The sequence below is a fragment of the Trichosurus vulpecula genome, chromosome 2, assembly GCF_011100635.1.
Source record: "Trichosurus vulpecula isolate mTriVul1 chromosome 2, mTriVul1.pri, whole genome shotgun sequence".
NCBI lineage: Eukaryota > Metazoa > Chordata > Mammalia > Diprotodontia > Phalangeridae > Trichosurus > Trichosurus vulpecula.
In genome coordinates, this window is record NC_050574.1 from 138,854,791 (window position 1) to 138,869,957 (window position 15,167).

General features: G+C 38.0%; 1 protein-coding gene across 1 annotated transcript in view; it reads left to right on the plus strand.

Moving 5' to 3' along the window:
* EXPH5 (exophilin 5) overlaps positions 1-10,612 on the plus strand; it is a 49,836-nt gene extending 39,224 nt beyond the window's left edge. Inside the window, exon 5 of the mRNA XM_036745282.1 lies at positions 1,352-10,612. Within this exon, the coding sequence (XP_036601177.1) occupies positions 1,352-7,017 (5,666 nt within the window). The 3' untranslated portion in view covers positions 7,018-10,612. The remainder of the gene's footprint in view (positions 1-1,351) is intronic.
* The last annotated feature ends 4,555 nt before the right edge of the window (positions 10,613-15,167 follow it).

A 15,167-nucleotide genomic window follows, 5' to 3' on the forward strand; every position in this document is an offset into this window, starting at 1 on the left:
AAGAAAGGCCAGGCACCTAAGCTTAGACAATTGAAGACTTGGGAAGCCAATACCTCTCATCAAATATTTGAAGGGTAATATGTGAAAAGGAGAATAATATATAGGAAAAAACCACACTTCTGTGTGGCTTCACTCAGATCTAGAAGCAATAGGTAAAAAGACAGAAAGGCAGACTCTAGAACAATATAAGGAGGAACTTCCTAATAATTTGAGCTGAATATGGAATAGGTGACCTGAGGAAGTTGTAGGTTTCTTATGACTAGAAGTAACTAAATAGAGTCTAGAAGATTACTTTTTGATAGGATTCTAGAGAGACATGCATTAGATGTGGGAGCTGGCCTAGGTGATCTTTATGGTCCCTTCCAGATAAAAGATTCTGTAATTCTAGTATTCTCTGCCTAGTCTTTAGATCTTCACATTTATTGAGGAAAATATGTCAAATATGATTTTAAGACTCAGGAAGAAATAAGGAAGAAAAAGGCACTGATGTCTTTTTCTAAGTATTCTTGTCTTAAAACTATTATTTAAAGTATTGTGAAATTCTTCCAGAACTGGGCTCAGTATTTTATTTAAAAACAAAAACAAGGGAAGATTGGAGGTGGGGGAGACTGCTATTCTTCTGTTCCCGTAGCGACGATGTCCCAGCTGTGTAAAGGAAGAAGAGGTATTTGGGATGATGAATGAGACAAACCTCAGTTGTAGAATTTTAAATGTCAAAGGAATCTTAGAGACCACCTTGTTCAACTCCCTCATTCTGCAGATGAAGAAACTGAGTCCCAGAGATATGAAGTGACTTGCGCAAAGTAAAACAGCTGATTGATTAGTGGTGAAGTGAGCCCGGAACTCAAGTGAGAGGACCAGATATTCAGAAATAGAACTGATCTTAGATATCGTCTATTCCAGCCCCTTCATTTTGCTGATGAGGAAACTGAGCCCCAGAAAGGTTAAGTCACTTGACTAAGGTCACCCAGGTAGAGAACAGAGCCAGGATCTTGAGACTCCTTTGAACGACACAATTTTCTGTACTTACTGAAAACGTTACAGAACTTTTATTTTGTTTTGTTTTGGTTTTTGTGGGGGAGGGAGAATTTCTTTCTGGTATGTGCCACTAAATACTCTATTACTCTACTATTTTTTTAAAAAAGCAAAATACCTGGAAAACATAACAAAAATTAAACGTAACCCATTCAATTATCATTACATTCAAGATGATAGAATGTAGGTTGAATCCTAAATAAGCATGCTTTTTGGGAAGGAATTTTTGGTAAAAAGGAATTGTATAAATAAAAATTAGAATTATACTATGTAACAACTTTATGAAAGGAAGATTTAATTAATTTTATCCTTTTAGTTTTAGATGACTTGGACAATAAACTGGCTCAGGAACAAACCCTAAGTCCAGCAAATACAAGAAAACCAATTCACTATGGATTCCAAGCACAGATCCGTCCTTTTCATAACACTGGGAGCAGAAACAGCAATCTCATAGGGGGACATAGGAATAACTATGGTGAAACTTCAACTCCATCCATCTATGATATCCTAAGACCATCAAGCCCTAGAGAAGGTTTTAAAACTTTCTCCTATAGAACAAAAACAATTTATGATATATATGGTCCAAGAGAATACACAGTCTCACAAGAGGAATATGTGCACAAGACCTTTGGCAGTTCATCTCTGTGCTCTGATAGGACACAGACATCGGCCTGTCCTACTTTAGGACATTTCACAGCAAATAGCTTACATCTGCCATCCCACACTCAGAGGAAGAGTGTTTTTATACCAAGGAGTCATCAACAGAGTCCAAGGAGAACTCCTTTGTCGTCTATTGTATGGAACCAGCCACATTCTCCTGGAGATAATCAGTACCAAGAAGACTTTCTGAGGGCGCAATCCCCAATGGAAGTTGACCCTGTCAATGAGGATACATACCCCACCTGGCCTCAAGACAATAGGAGATATGAATTTTACCGTTCCAGTAATGTATACCAAAGCGTTAGGCCACATGCTCCCAAGGACAGAACAACCAGTCCTGAGTCATTTGAGAATTCTGAGAATATGCCATTCCACCAAAATGAAAACAAATTCTCAAGGTCATACTGTTGGAACACAACTGGTCCTAGGAGATTGCAAAAATTTGGAGGAAGTCCTTTTCAGAGCAAAAAAGAAGAGTCTCCATCCTTGTCCAACTTTTACCACAGAAACAAAGAATTTATTTCTTCTGACAGAGACTTCGAAATGATTTCAGCTGATATAAATGAGGGATCAGCTGTCCAGAGTAATAACACTCCTGCACCACCTCAACCCTGGAGAGCAAATTTGTCCAGAAACCAAGAAGAGTCAATTCACAAGGAGTTTAATTTCCAAACATGTATATTGGATGACATGGAAGTCCTGTCACAAGATAATGGTAACCAAATAGCCTTAAATGAAAGATATGAACATTTACACACACCTTCCATGGATATAACAGGAAAGAAATTCTGGATTGCCCCAGATATTTACTCCAGGAGTCAAGTTAGACCCGGTATGCTAGTAAGTCAACAGAAGTGGCCACCAATGGAAGCAAATGCAAATTCAGAGAACAGCTTACCTGAAACCACTCAGAATTTGTCATCCTCACTTCAGACTCCCCTGCCCTTAATTCCACACAGAACAGAAACCTCTGAAAGCTCTAACTTTCAGAATGCTGCCACTACATTGTGGGACACCAAAGGGGATGCTCCTGATGAATCTGCCTCTCTTCCTTTAAGAAGCCAAACAGAACTTATTAAAACCAATGATGACTCTGTCACTATTGCCAGAAGCCAACCAAACACTTGGATCACTGAGTTTAATCCTGAGAAAGACTTAACAGAATCTGTGTCAGAAAAAGTGAAGCAACTAAACAAGATGGATGAGACAAGTCAGGCCCATGAAATGTTATCAATTGTTTCTCAATCACTAATTACTGAGACTACACCTGATTATCAGCATTCTCTTTCTAGGGATTCAGACACATTTTCCAGCAACAGATTTGTTTTTAATGCACCTGTCTCCACAGGTTCAAAAAAGCCAACTGGAGTCTTTGGCAGAAGAGATATTTCCAAAATTTACATATCAAACAGAGATAAAGCAAATGCACTTAAAAACCAAAAGGATTCTACCATGGAAAGAAAACCAGATTCAGGAACTTCATTACCTTTCTCTCAGGAAAACAGAACATCATTATCTTTTCCCAAACAAAATCAAGGTTGTCAGCAAGAACCAGGGATAAAGGATGTTAACATTACCAGCTTTGAAAAGGAAGAGAGCAAACTTGGAACTGCCAGTGATCAAAACCCACAGTATTCAGGAGAGTCATTTACTTTAGATGCTGAGGATGTGCAAGGTATTAGACTGAAAAATCCTTCTACCAACTGCACCAAGTTTGCTGAAAATCATCATGTCCTATCAGACCACTCCCTAGAACCATCGCCAGATCATGGCCAAGGTCTTCCATCTCCTTTTTCTCCCAACAGCCCTTCCTTAGCTTCTTTAGTAACTTCCTCTGCTACTTCATTGAATTTCACATGTAATGCATTAGCAAAAGAGGAAATGTTCCCAAAAAAGAGTCTTGTGGGAAAAGATCCATCTCAAGGGGAAAGTGAAGAAAAGTCATATTCTGGTAACAAGGACCAAAATAATCAATTATGTCTCAGCTCTTCAGAAAACCAAGCTACGGGGGTTCTCCAGGTGCTTGATCATCACAGAGTGAAGGATGCTGCTAAATGCCACCCAAACCATCCTTTCAGTCTTGGGAGAGGAAAAGGTAAAATAAGGCGCCGGGTATCCTGTGTTGAAAAGTTAAGCAAATCAGGAAATTTCTTGAGACAGGAGAGTAATGATAGTAATGACATAGTTCCTGATCATGGCAATTGCCAGTCTCTTGAGCCCCTTGACATTTATTGTACCTTCCCTAGAAAATTGAGCAGTTTTCTAATCAATGACAATATAAGATCAGAAAACAAGATAATGTCCACTTCATTTAGGAGGGGGCCCCCTCCATTCCAAATAAAGAACATGGCAGATCCACTAGAGAAATGCTTCTCTAACAAAAACAATTCCAATTCTTCTGAACCAGATAGGCAATGCCCTGAAGTAGATGTGGACTCTCCCTCTGTAAGGCCCACACCTGTAGAGATGACGACAAACATTAGAAACACAACACCTACTGCTATTAGAAAAGGGCCCCCTCCATTCGAAATCAAAAGGACTATGTCCATGCCCTTCGTTACATGTTCCTCAGGTAGAGTGGACAGAAAAGATAAATGTGATGGCCTAGATACAGAACCCTCTATTCTACCACCAAGGCCTGAGATGCTGTTCTCAACTACTCAGGAAAACAGCCCATCAATTAAAAATTCTTCTTTACAACTAGTCAGCAATCATCCTCATGCAGAGAGTTTTCAAGTCTACTCTAAAAATCACAATGAAATGGCTTCTTCTCAGGCAGATAATTTTGCAAATACATTTTCCCTCCCCAATGAAAAACATTTATCTTTTCCTCCAGATGGGTCAGAAAAGCAAAGTGGAAAATCCCTACACAGATATAAGACAACAAGCACAGTCACTGTTTCTGGTGATGAAGACAATGTAAAATGCCTTGAGGTAGTTTCAATCTATTACACTTTACCACGGAAATCCAACAAAAAATTATGTGACCTTCTTAAAAATGACACACAAAGTACATGTTTCTTCCCAAAATCAGCTACAGTGGAGGATGCAACATTCCCTATTTCTCTGGTAAAGAAGCGACTCAATTCTTCCACACAATCTCTACCAGGAATGCCTGTATCTCCACATGCAAAGGCATCTGTTAGCAGGGATCAGTGGAGAAAGCATTCCTTCTCACAGGACACTGAAACAGCATCTCTTTTACAGTCACCACATAGTCCATACTTTGGGTTTCCTCATATGGTTGAAGATATTTCTCTTTGCAAAGAAGAATTTAATACCACAAAGGATTGTTCAGCTGAAACTATCTCAGATGATTTACAAAGCAAAGGTATAGATACCTTTTCTTTCATTCCTGGCCATCAAGAGGGACAAGAAAAATGGCAGAATCACACTACGCATAGCTCTGTCTCACCAACAATGCTTCATGATAAACTTGTTAGAGAAGGAAAGCTTGAAAAACCTGAAGAGTCTATTAAAGTATGTGAAAGAGAGAGTCCTTCTGTCATCCAGACCCATTTACAAGATAATGTTAGTGACAGTCCCTGCATAGGAGAAATCTTAGGGAAACGTGGGCCTCACTACAGAGACATGATGTTTATTGGAAGTGGAAATTATCCTCGTGAAGAAGTTAATGACAAAATAGACTCAGTACCTGGAACTATATCCTTCTATGATGATCTGAAAGAGTTACAGCCAGAAGCTGCTAATGGGAAACTTAAAACAGATGATCAGAAAATAATTGAAAAAACACATTCTGCTTTGCAAAGCAAAGACTTATCCTTCCCTTCCAACTCACTCAAATTTCAGCCTGGGGAAATGAACCATAAGGGTCAGCCTGACTTAGAAAGGTCACTAAGGGAACCAAAGGAGGTATCTCAAGGAAGGGATGCAGATAAGGATTTCATTAGGTTGGATAAAGTAGGAAATGCCCAGAACACAAAGGTTAAAGAGAAAATGCAGGTGCTGGCATATGATCAAGATTCACCTCCCAAGGTAATAAACGAAACTAAGTGTGATTTGGGTTCCACCGAAGAAAAAATCAATCTAGAGAAAAGGAAAAACAGAACTTCTGTTAAACAAAAACTGGCAGCTTTGTCTAAAGTCAGCAGAAAATTTTCAACAAAAGATATGAACTCCAGAAGGCACATTGCTACTATTTTCCCACAAGAGGAAGTCAATACAATACCTCTTAATACACCAGAGATGTCTCCACTTTCAGCTAAACCCACCCTTGGGATCCCAGCATCCACACATGAATATAAGAAATCAGGTCCTCGTGGAACTGAGAGCTTTGCACTCCAAACAGCTGAAATGAGTAAGACTGAGACCCTTCTCCAGACTCATTTAGATTCCATCAAGAAGCCTATTACATATGTAAGTGAGCAAAAAACAATGACTAGCAGTTTCAAACCAAATAAGAACAAGGTTGAGAATGTAACAGAATCACCACTGAGCAGCAAAAACTCTGAAGATGAAATACTGGCGGAAAGAGGCAAATGCCCTCAAACTTTGGAAACAGGATATGAAACCATAGCCGAACCTATGCTTTCCAGTGTGGAGAAAGAAGATTTCTCTGATGATCTGAAGAGGTTGAGCCTTCAGTTCCCATCTGAGACTACATGTAAGACTTCTGAAAAAAGAATCCTGCCACCCAGCCCTCTGTCACAGCAAAAAAATATCTCACTCCAAGAATGGGAGCCTGATTCAAATCTCTATCGTTCCAAGAGTTTAAAAAACATAAATGTACTTAATAATCGACAACAAATAAGTCAACCTCAGAAAATCCGTGAGCGCCATTTTTCTGCACGTACTTTTTCTGACAATGCCCAGGACAGATGGAAACTTGGGAATGAATTTCCCATTCAAAGTGGGTATGGAAGGAGGTTTCGATCTTTTTCTGAGCTCTCTGATTGTGATGAAAATGACACCTGGGCTTTGAGCAGTGACAGGACCAGGGCCAGTGGTCCCAGGTATACAAGCTCCATCTCCAGACCAAGTGACTATGGAATTTTTGGGAAGGAACAGCAGCTGGCTTTCTTGGAGAATGTAAAGAGGTCACTCACAGAAGGGAGACTGTGGAGGCCAAATTTCCTTAAGAATCCTGGCTTCCTAACAGATGATGTGAGTCAACCTGCCAATAGGCCTGAATCGCTAACCTCCAGTTCTCCTGATAGCAAAACACCAAAAGATGATTTGTCTCCCAGGGAGCTGCTTAATATCTATCAGAGTGAACCCGAGGTACATTCAGAATCTGATACTGACACCACCACAGATGATGAGTACTATCTGGATGAAGCTGACAAGGAATCAGAACTCTGAGACCTCTTTTTCAATAAAGAGAATAACTATTTTTTAAATAACCAACTATTGTTCCTGAGAATTCAGAGTGTCTTTGTAAATAGCATTATGAGAACATCAGGGACAAAAGATATAGGTTGGGCAGTCCTTATTCTGAAGTGACCTAATTCCCCATTCTTCCTCCACACCCATTACTCCCTGGATTCAGCATAAACAACCCTGGTTTGGTTTTTTTGCCTCTTACAGATAAGACAAATATTTGTTTTCGTGTTTCTTCAGGAGGTTTGAAACCTCCCTGCCTGTCTCCAGTAGGACTGCTGTGGAGGGGGTGGGGGGTTTCCTTGGCTTTCTTCATCTTCCCTACCTTTTCATCTCCAATTTAACTCCCAGTCTTGAACCTCTCCTTTTCCTTTTCCTTCAATCTTTCTTCCCAAAAGATTAACTTAGCTAATCACCTAGCACAGCTTATGTTCTACTCTCTTCCTAACACTACTTAAAATGATAGAGATTCTGATGATGATGATAATGATAAGCTATTATTTCCCTCATATAAGAAGATGAACAACATTTCATCATCAATTCAGGACTTTATTTTTATTCTTTGGGGGGGCGGGGGGGGGAAGGACATAAGGCTAGGTTTTTTTTTTTTATTAACTTGATGTGCCCCTAGGGTTGAAAGCTAGGAGAATTCGAGATGATTAAGCTGGTGATTTATATGTAAGACACTGAATTCATTTAGACTAGTTAGGAGGAATAGCATTACTAGAGCATATACTGTACTCAACTTGAAACCAGGAAGATCTAGTTCAAGTCTTACTACTGATTCTAACTAGGCGTATGACCTTGGGCAAGTCACTTAATGTTTCTGAGTCTCAAATTTCTCATCTGTAAAATGAGGATCATACTACTTGTAGTACCCACCTCACAAAATTGTTGTGAAACTCAAATAAAATAATGCATGTAAAGTGATTTGCAAATTTTAAAGTTACTATAGAAATGTTAATTATCATGAAGAGCCATCTGAGAGTGAGTTAACTGAGTGAACCAGGTGAGTTAATGGACAGGCTCAGGATGTGGGCCAGCTAGATTTGGTGTTGTGATAGTGAATCAGTAGCATCATCTTTCTCTGTGAAAAACACCATTACCATGGCACCATGATAAGCAGGTATTTCTACCCTAAAACTGGCTTAACTTTGCTATAACATTCTCAGTGACTTTTTAAAAATTCCTCCTATTTCCAATTTTCCATATTTGTGAAGTGTTAGACTTTCCAAAGGGCACAGATTCAGTTCACAAGTACTGAGAGAGCATCATCCACATTACTAAAATGTTGCCCATACAAAGTAAAACTCCAGGACTCATACATCTCTATACATCTAACTGGTGCCAAATCATCAGATTACTTTACTCGAGGATTTTCCAAGTCCTGACACTTTGGTTTCTTTCTAATTATTCACTTAGGCTGGGATAAGGTAGATAGCTCCAAATAACAATGAAGGCCAATGCTAAGGTAAGGGTGGTCAAGGGTAAAGAATACTGTGGTTGAGATATTTTGATAGCTCTAATCAAGGAAGCTTATCTATTACCTCCTTGACTTGATGTTGGATTGGTTCCTGTTTATTAGGACTCATGTCTTAAGAACAAATTTGAAAATCCTTTCATCCTGTTTCATAACTTCCTTTTATAGTCTTCTTTGATGATATGGGTTTTTATGTTCTGTATCTACTTCTCTCCATTCCTTATCCACTTATGTTCTGTATCCACTTCTCTCCTTGTCTGTTTTTATTTTTGTATCATCAAGGTAATGATACTTGTTGATAAAGTACCTAAAGATTCTAGGAAGATAGGGTTATGAGAAGGCAGGGTGTTATTACTGTTATGTCTCCTACCTGGAAGTACCGTACAGGCTCTTTTGCCTACTGTGTTCCCATGAAGCTCAAATGGGTGATAATAGAGTAACCACTACAAATTCTGTTTTTAACTTTATTTCATTTCATGTGTGAGATCTGGTGGCCCACTGAAGACTTGAGAACATGGCTAAACCATGTTGTTTTAAGTCCACCGAGCAGAGCACCAAGACTTTAAATTCAAATGTTACTAGTAATATGTAATATTTATGAAAATTCATATGTCCTTTCAAGTTGCTCTTTTTCTGCCCTACTCTTTCCCACTTTCTTGTTATAAATCTATATAGAACATTGCGAATAGTTTTTGAAATTGCAAAAGAGACCTAATACTCTAAAGTTGAAAAACACGAGTTTTCTGTGTCTGCCTTGCAAATTTTATGTCACTTTAAATAAGGCCACACGAAATGAAGTTAGGGATTTTGAAGCCCAGAGTGCAGCCAAAGTAGTAGATCTGGGGATTAACAGTTACTTTTGGGTCTGAATTCTCTGAATTGGCCATCTATCATCTAAATCTTGCCATAATTGCTAACTTTCAACTTTACTATTTGCTGTGTTAACCTGATTCAGAAGTCACAAAAACAAATTTATAGAAGGCACCTTCTCTCTTTGTATTTTATGTAGTTAAAGTACTTCGTTAAAGAAGTGTAGTCATTTTATATGTATTTTAACATACAAACTGCTGCTCTTTTAAAATATGATTCTTTTTTGGTAAACATAATTTATATTAGTCCTTTTTATATTCCAAACTTGTTTTCTAAGAGATATTCCATATAAAAAAATACCTGTGTACAGATGGACCGATCAAAAGGGAATGAACACTAATATGTACAGTTGTAAAGTCATTATTTTATGTAGATGGATAATGGACTCTTGGAGTCATGAGTCATAGAGTATATGGCCAATTTAATCCAGGCCTCATTTGATCGCATTTTAGGGAAACTATTTTAAATGGGTCATTCAGTATTATAAGGCTACTGGTGGTTAATAAACCCATAACTCTAATGGGTTGTCTAATAAGATAAGCAAATAGAATAGTCAATAAAAATTCAACACATACCTGCACTGAAGCTAGTAGTGGGAGAATGTCAAACTTATACGATGGTAACTTGGAAGTAAAACTCTCAAATGAAGTAAATTATATATATTTTTATCATGCCATAGGATTAGAGAAAGAAATCTTATTAAGAATAGTAACATTATTGATTCTGAATAGCAATTCTATTTGAACGTGTAGCCAGGCCCCAATTAGTGCAAATAATGAATCCCTTGAAGTGTTCACATTACTAAAATTCGCACTGTATTTTTCCCATTGGGCTGGAACCAATTGCCGTATTTTACACAATTATAACTTTGAATAGTGCAAATTTGAATACATGAGACCACTTTAGGGAATTCATTATTCCCACTAGTTGTGATCCAAGCTATGCCATGTACTCACATATGTATATGTTTGTATATATGCATGTATGTATAGATGTTTTGTTATCTCAGCAGCTTTGTAAGTTTACGTTGTCTCTGAGGTGGCTCAGAATGACTGGTAATTGTATAACTTCTGAAACAAATAAGCCTTAATGCACTTTTTCTGAAACTTTTTCAAGTGGTCATTTATATGCAATTGCCTCTAAGCCTTTTCTCTGAATATGTCAATGCTACAAAGAATAACATAATATTAAAGAAATTCCTGTTTTCAAATAAATTGTCTAAATAGATTAGAGTGTTTTATTTGGCTCTTATTTCCATACTGAACTAATGAAATTTGAATAAACTTCGGAAAAAAACTCAAAATAGGTAATATTATTCAAAGAAATGTTTCTGGTAACTTTGTAACCTATAGATCCTGAATAAGAAGAGGTGCAATATAGGTAATTTCAAAAAGAATGACCTGCTTGGCTTGCCCCAGTGAGTAACTGGACAGGTTTGAGTGAGCTCTAGCACCTGGAAGAGTGTCTGGCACATAATAGGTGCTTAATAAGAATTCCATAAAATTAAAGGGCCCTCAGTCTCTTGAAATGAAGGAAAAAAGTGATACAAATTGTACTTCGGTTCATTTATCTTCCAAAGTAATGGTTATAATTCTAATACTGACCACTATGCCCACCTTTGCATCGCTTTGCTGCTTCATCCTTATCAGTCTGCCCCTTCCTTCTAGCTTAGGAGGAATGATAGAGTACATCTAGGGACATTTTCCATTCATTTAAATTAGACAGGCATTTCTAAAACAGCTCATGAGTTCCAGGAATACTGGTACTGGTGATTCAAAGACAAAAATTATGCAGCCTCTTCCCAATGATCTTACATTCTATATTTCAGGGCCACTGCCTCACCATCATGAGAATTTGAGTGTGAATAAGAGTCATCTAAACTTGTTATTAATATCTCACAAGCTAAGTACAGTTAATTAAAATGTTTCATGAGTTTCACAGGCTCTGGATTAATCCAGTTCTGTGCCTGAGCTCTTACTGATGATGCTACAGACTGCATTAGGGATCTGAATTACAAAAAGCTTTTCATGGTTTCAAGCCAAAACTCCAGAAGCTAGAAAACTAGTCTAGTAAAAATGTATTAAAGTCAATGTAGTGAATTTGAACTCTCCAGAGTCACACGGAAAAAAACCATCTCCATGAATTAAAACACTACACCTGATGTCATACATCTTGGAATCCTTAACTTCATTCAGGACTCAACATAAGCCCCATTTCCATTTAACAAGACTTTCCTAATTCTCCTAGTTGTTAGTCCCGTCCCCCCCATCACCATTTATTTATTTATTTTGCTTTTTATCACGTACCTTCACGTTTGTCTGTGAATATGTTCCTGACTAATAGAATGGAAGCTCCTTGGGATCAAGGGCTATCTCACTTTTGTCTTTACATTCCTAGCACCTGATATAGTGGCTGGTACACAACAGACATTTAATAAATGGATTGGCTGGTTCTCAATCTATAGTTATGCAAGATGGAGATGATCATGGGTGGGAATCAGAAACATTTAGATGGGTGCTGTTGAAGTTTGATTTACTCCATTGAAACTGATCCAAGACATTGATGATACATGCTAAATAAAGAAAAATTCTAGAAAGGATTATTATATGGGAAGAAATGGGTTGACATACATTACTTATTTTTAAATAAGAGAGCATTTAGTTGAAGTTTCTTAGCTTCCTTGGTATGCTTTCAAAACATGTGGCTGTTGTTTCCTTGGTTATAAAGATGTATGGGGACTAAACTTTGCTATCGGTCAATTCCTAGACAACTCTACTATAGAACTGATTGCCTCTAGAATTAGAAAATTTTTTGAAGTGCTATTCTCTCAGTACTCTATCTAGAGTCTATATAGAGCACTTACAAGAAAGAACTTTATTATGTTTTCTAATGACTTGTTTGGTAACCAGTATCCTAATTCAAGACAAAGTTAGAAAGTCATTTCATATACATGCCTATGATGCTGCCATTTATTTTTACCAGTGGGAAAAGAGGTCTAATTCAAAAAGAATTAGCTTCTTCTGTGAAAGTTAAAGGACATTCATATCTAACCAAGAATTCTAGCATAAGACAAAAAAATGAATACCTTAGGCCTTAGTCAACAAGCATTTTTATGCCAAGTACCTTAGTATCTTTCTCAGAAATAATTGAGTGAAAAAAATGTGCTAAAAATATGACTTAGTTCAAGTATGACAGGTATGTTGTGATTTGAATATATCTATGTTGCTGTTTTTTAAATCAAGAGACAGAAAACCTAAGTTCTTGGTCCTCATTTTGCCACTAATTTCAAATAAATCACTTTATTTCCCTGGTTCTCATTTTCCTCCTCTACAAATTTAAGAGTTTAGATTGGATAATCTAAACTGCCATTTCTACAGAATGTGAACAAATTAAATTTTATTAAATACTTTTTAAGGCTGAATTTGGGGGTCAGTTCACCTCAACAGATAATTGTTAAGGGCCCACCATGTGCCAGATGCTAAAGATACAAAGATAAAAAAGCCCACATTGTTCTCAAGGAGCTGAAACTCCAAAAGAGAAATAAAACATGTCCACAAATTAGCCAAGGAATACAAAAGAACAGTTTTTTATAAAGTGATAGCAATTAATCAAACAAGCACTTATCAAATGTCTATTTGCCTGCTTGGCACTGTGCTAGACTCTGGGGATACAGAAAAGTGAGATAGTCCTTGCTCTTGAGAATCACCTATTCTAATATTAAGGGAAAATATTTTCACAAATAAACACAGAATATGTACAAAATAAATGCAAAATAATTTCAAAAAATACAACCAACTGGGGACATCAGGAAAGGCCTCTTAAAGCTGAGCCCTGAGGAGAAGTAGGGTTCCAGGAGGCAGAGGTGAGGAGCAACATGGTGGCAGATAGTTTGGAGAGGAAGAGATGGAAGCAGGAAACCAATTAGGGAACTATTAGAATAGTCCAGGTGAGAAGCAAGGAGGACCTGGAAAAGAATGGATGTGTGAATGGGGAGAAGAGGACAGATTCGAGAGATGTTGTGTAGATATGGATATAGGGGTGGGTGAAAAGTCAAAGATGACTCCTAGACTTTAAATCAGAGTGAATAGAATAGGGAGGCCTTGACAGAAATAGGGATGTTAGGAGGAGGCATGGATTTAAAGGAAAAATATAATGGGTTCTGTTTTAGACACGTTGAATTTGAGATCCTATGGGACATCAATTAGAGCTGTCCAGTAAGCAGTTGGAGACACAGGACTAAAGGTCAGGAAAGAGAGGAGGGCTAGTTTGTGATGAGGAAGAAAAGAGATAACTTCTAGTTTGGAACATCTTCAAAGACCTCGTGGAGGAGGCCATATCTGAGTTAAGCCCTAAAGAAGGGAAATATACCAATAGATGGAGTGGAGGGTGGGGGGAAAGTAATCAATTCCAGGGTGAGATGATGGTATGATAAAAGGAAACAGAAAAAAAACAGGATAAAATAAGGGGAACACTGAGAAGTCCAGTTTCGCTAAGACATAGAACATATGAAGAGAAATAGTATGAATCCATGCTGGAAAACCAGGCTGGAGATACATTTTTGGAAATCTTTTACTGCCAAGCTAATGAGTCTGTACTTTATTTTGGTATTTATCCAGCCCAAACTTCTCTCCTGACCTCCAGTCTCCTATCTCCATCTGTCTATTGGATATCTTGAACTCAATGTCCCATAGACATTTTAAAACTCGACAATCCAATGTTGAACTCATTGTCTTTCCCTCCAAATCCTCTCCCCTTCCTAATTTCCCTATCACTGTCAAAGGCAACACTATTCCAGCCATCCAGGCTCATCCTGGTATCCTTTTCAACTCTTTACTCCTTCACCACCTCCCCCATATCCAATTAATCGCCAAGTCCTGTCTATTCTACCACTGAAACATCTCCCCTGTACATGATTTAAATAGAATAGTACATTAGAAACATTAGATAAGCAATAGTATGAAGGATATTTTGGAGTTGTTGTTGTTGTGGTTGTTTGTCCTTCATTCTGGAAGAGCACCTTGACATTGGGAAGGTGATGTCATGACTTGCAAGTGAATTGGACTTAAGTGAGGCAGGGATGTGCAAAGCCACCAGGCTCACTCTCTCCTCCAGAGCCATCTGGGTCCAGTAGCAACACATACATCAGGATGACTGGAGATGGCCCCAGATGCAGTGGGAGACCTTGGCCTTTTTAATCTAAGGCCTTTCCGCGGTTTCAGTTTGTCTGAGGCAATGCCCATTCAATGATTAAGGCTAAGTAAGAAATGAGGTAAAGAGTAGCCTCTTTTGCCTAGGCAAAAATTATCAATCTTGGAGGAGCAGACCCTCAGGGTTTCTGGCCAAAACAGACCCAATTGCTATTTATACTCACTCTGAACCATCAAAGCCCAAACAATTGACTCTCCACTAAACACTATGCTTTACATAATAATTTTGCCCTTGAAAAAAAACCCCAAATTTTTCTTCATTTTATCTTACCTCTTCCACTTTTGCCTTTACATAGTTCATAGGAATAAACTCTTTGCTCTCTAAACGGAGGATAAAACTACTGATTTGACAGTCTGCAAAAGATAAAAATTATTGTAAGGTAATCTAGAAATTCCAGCAAGTTTTGCTCCATTGGCATGTCATCCTCCAGGTGATACCTGCTGAAGGTCTCAAATCTTAATAATCCTAATTGTTTACCTCGGAAGAATTGCTTTAATTAAAAAATAATTTTCTTCTGAGGAATTTAAAGCCTTTTACATACACTATCAAGTTAAGTCATGGCCTGGGCCTACCT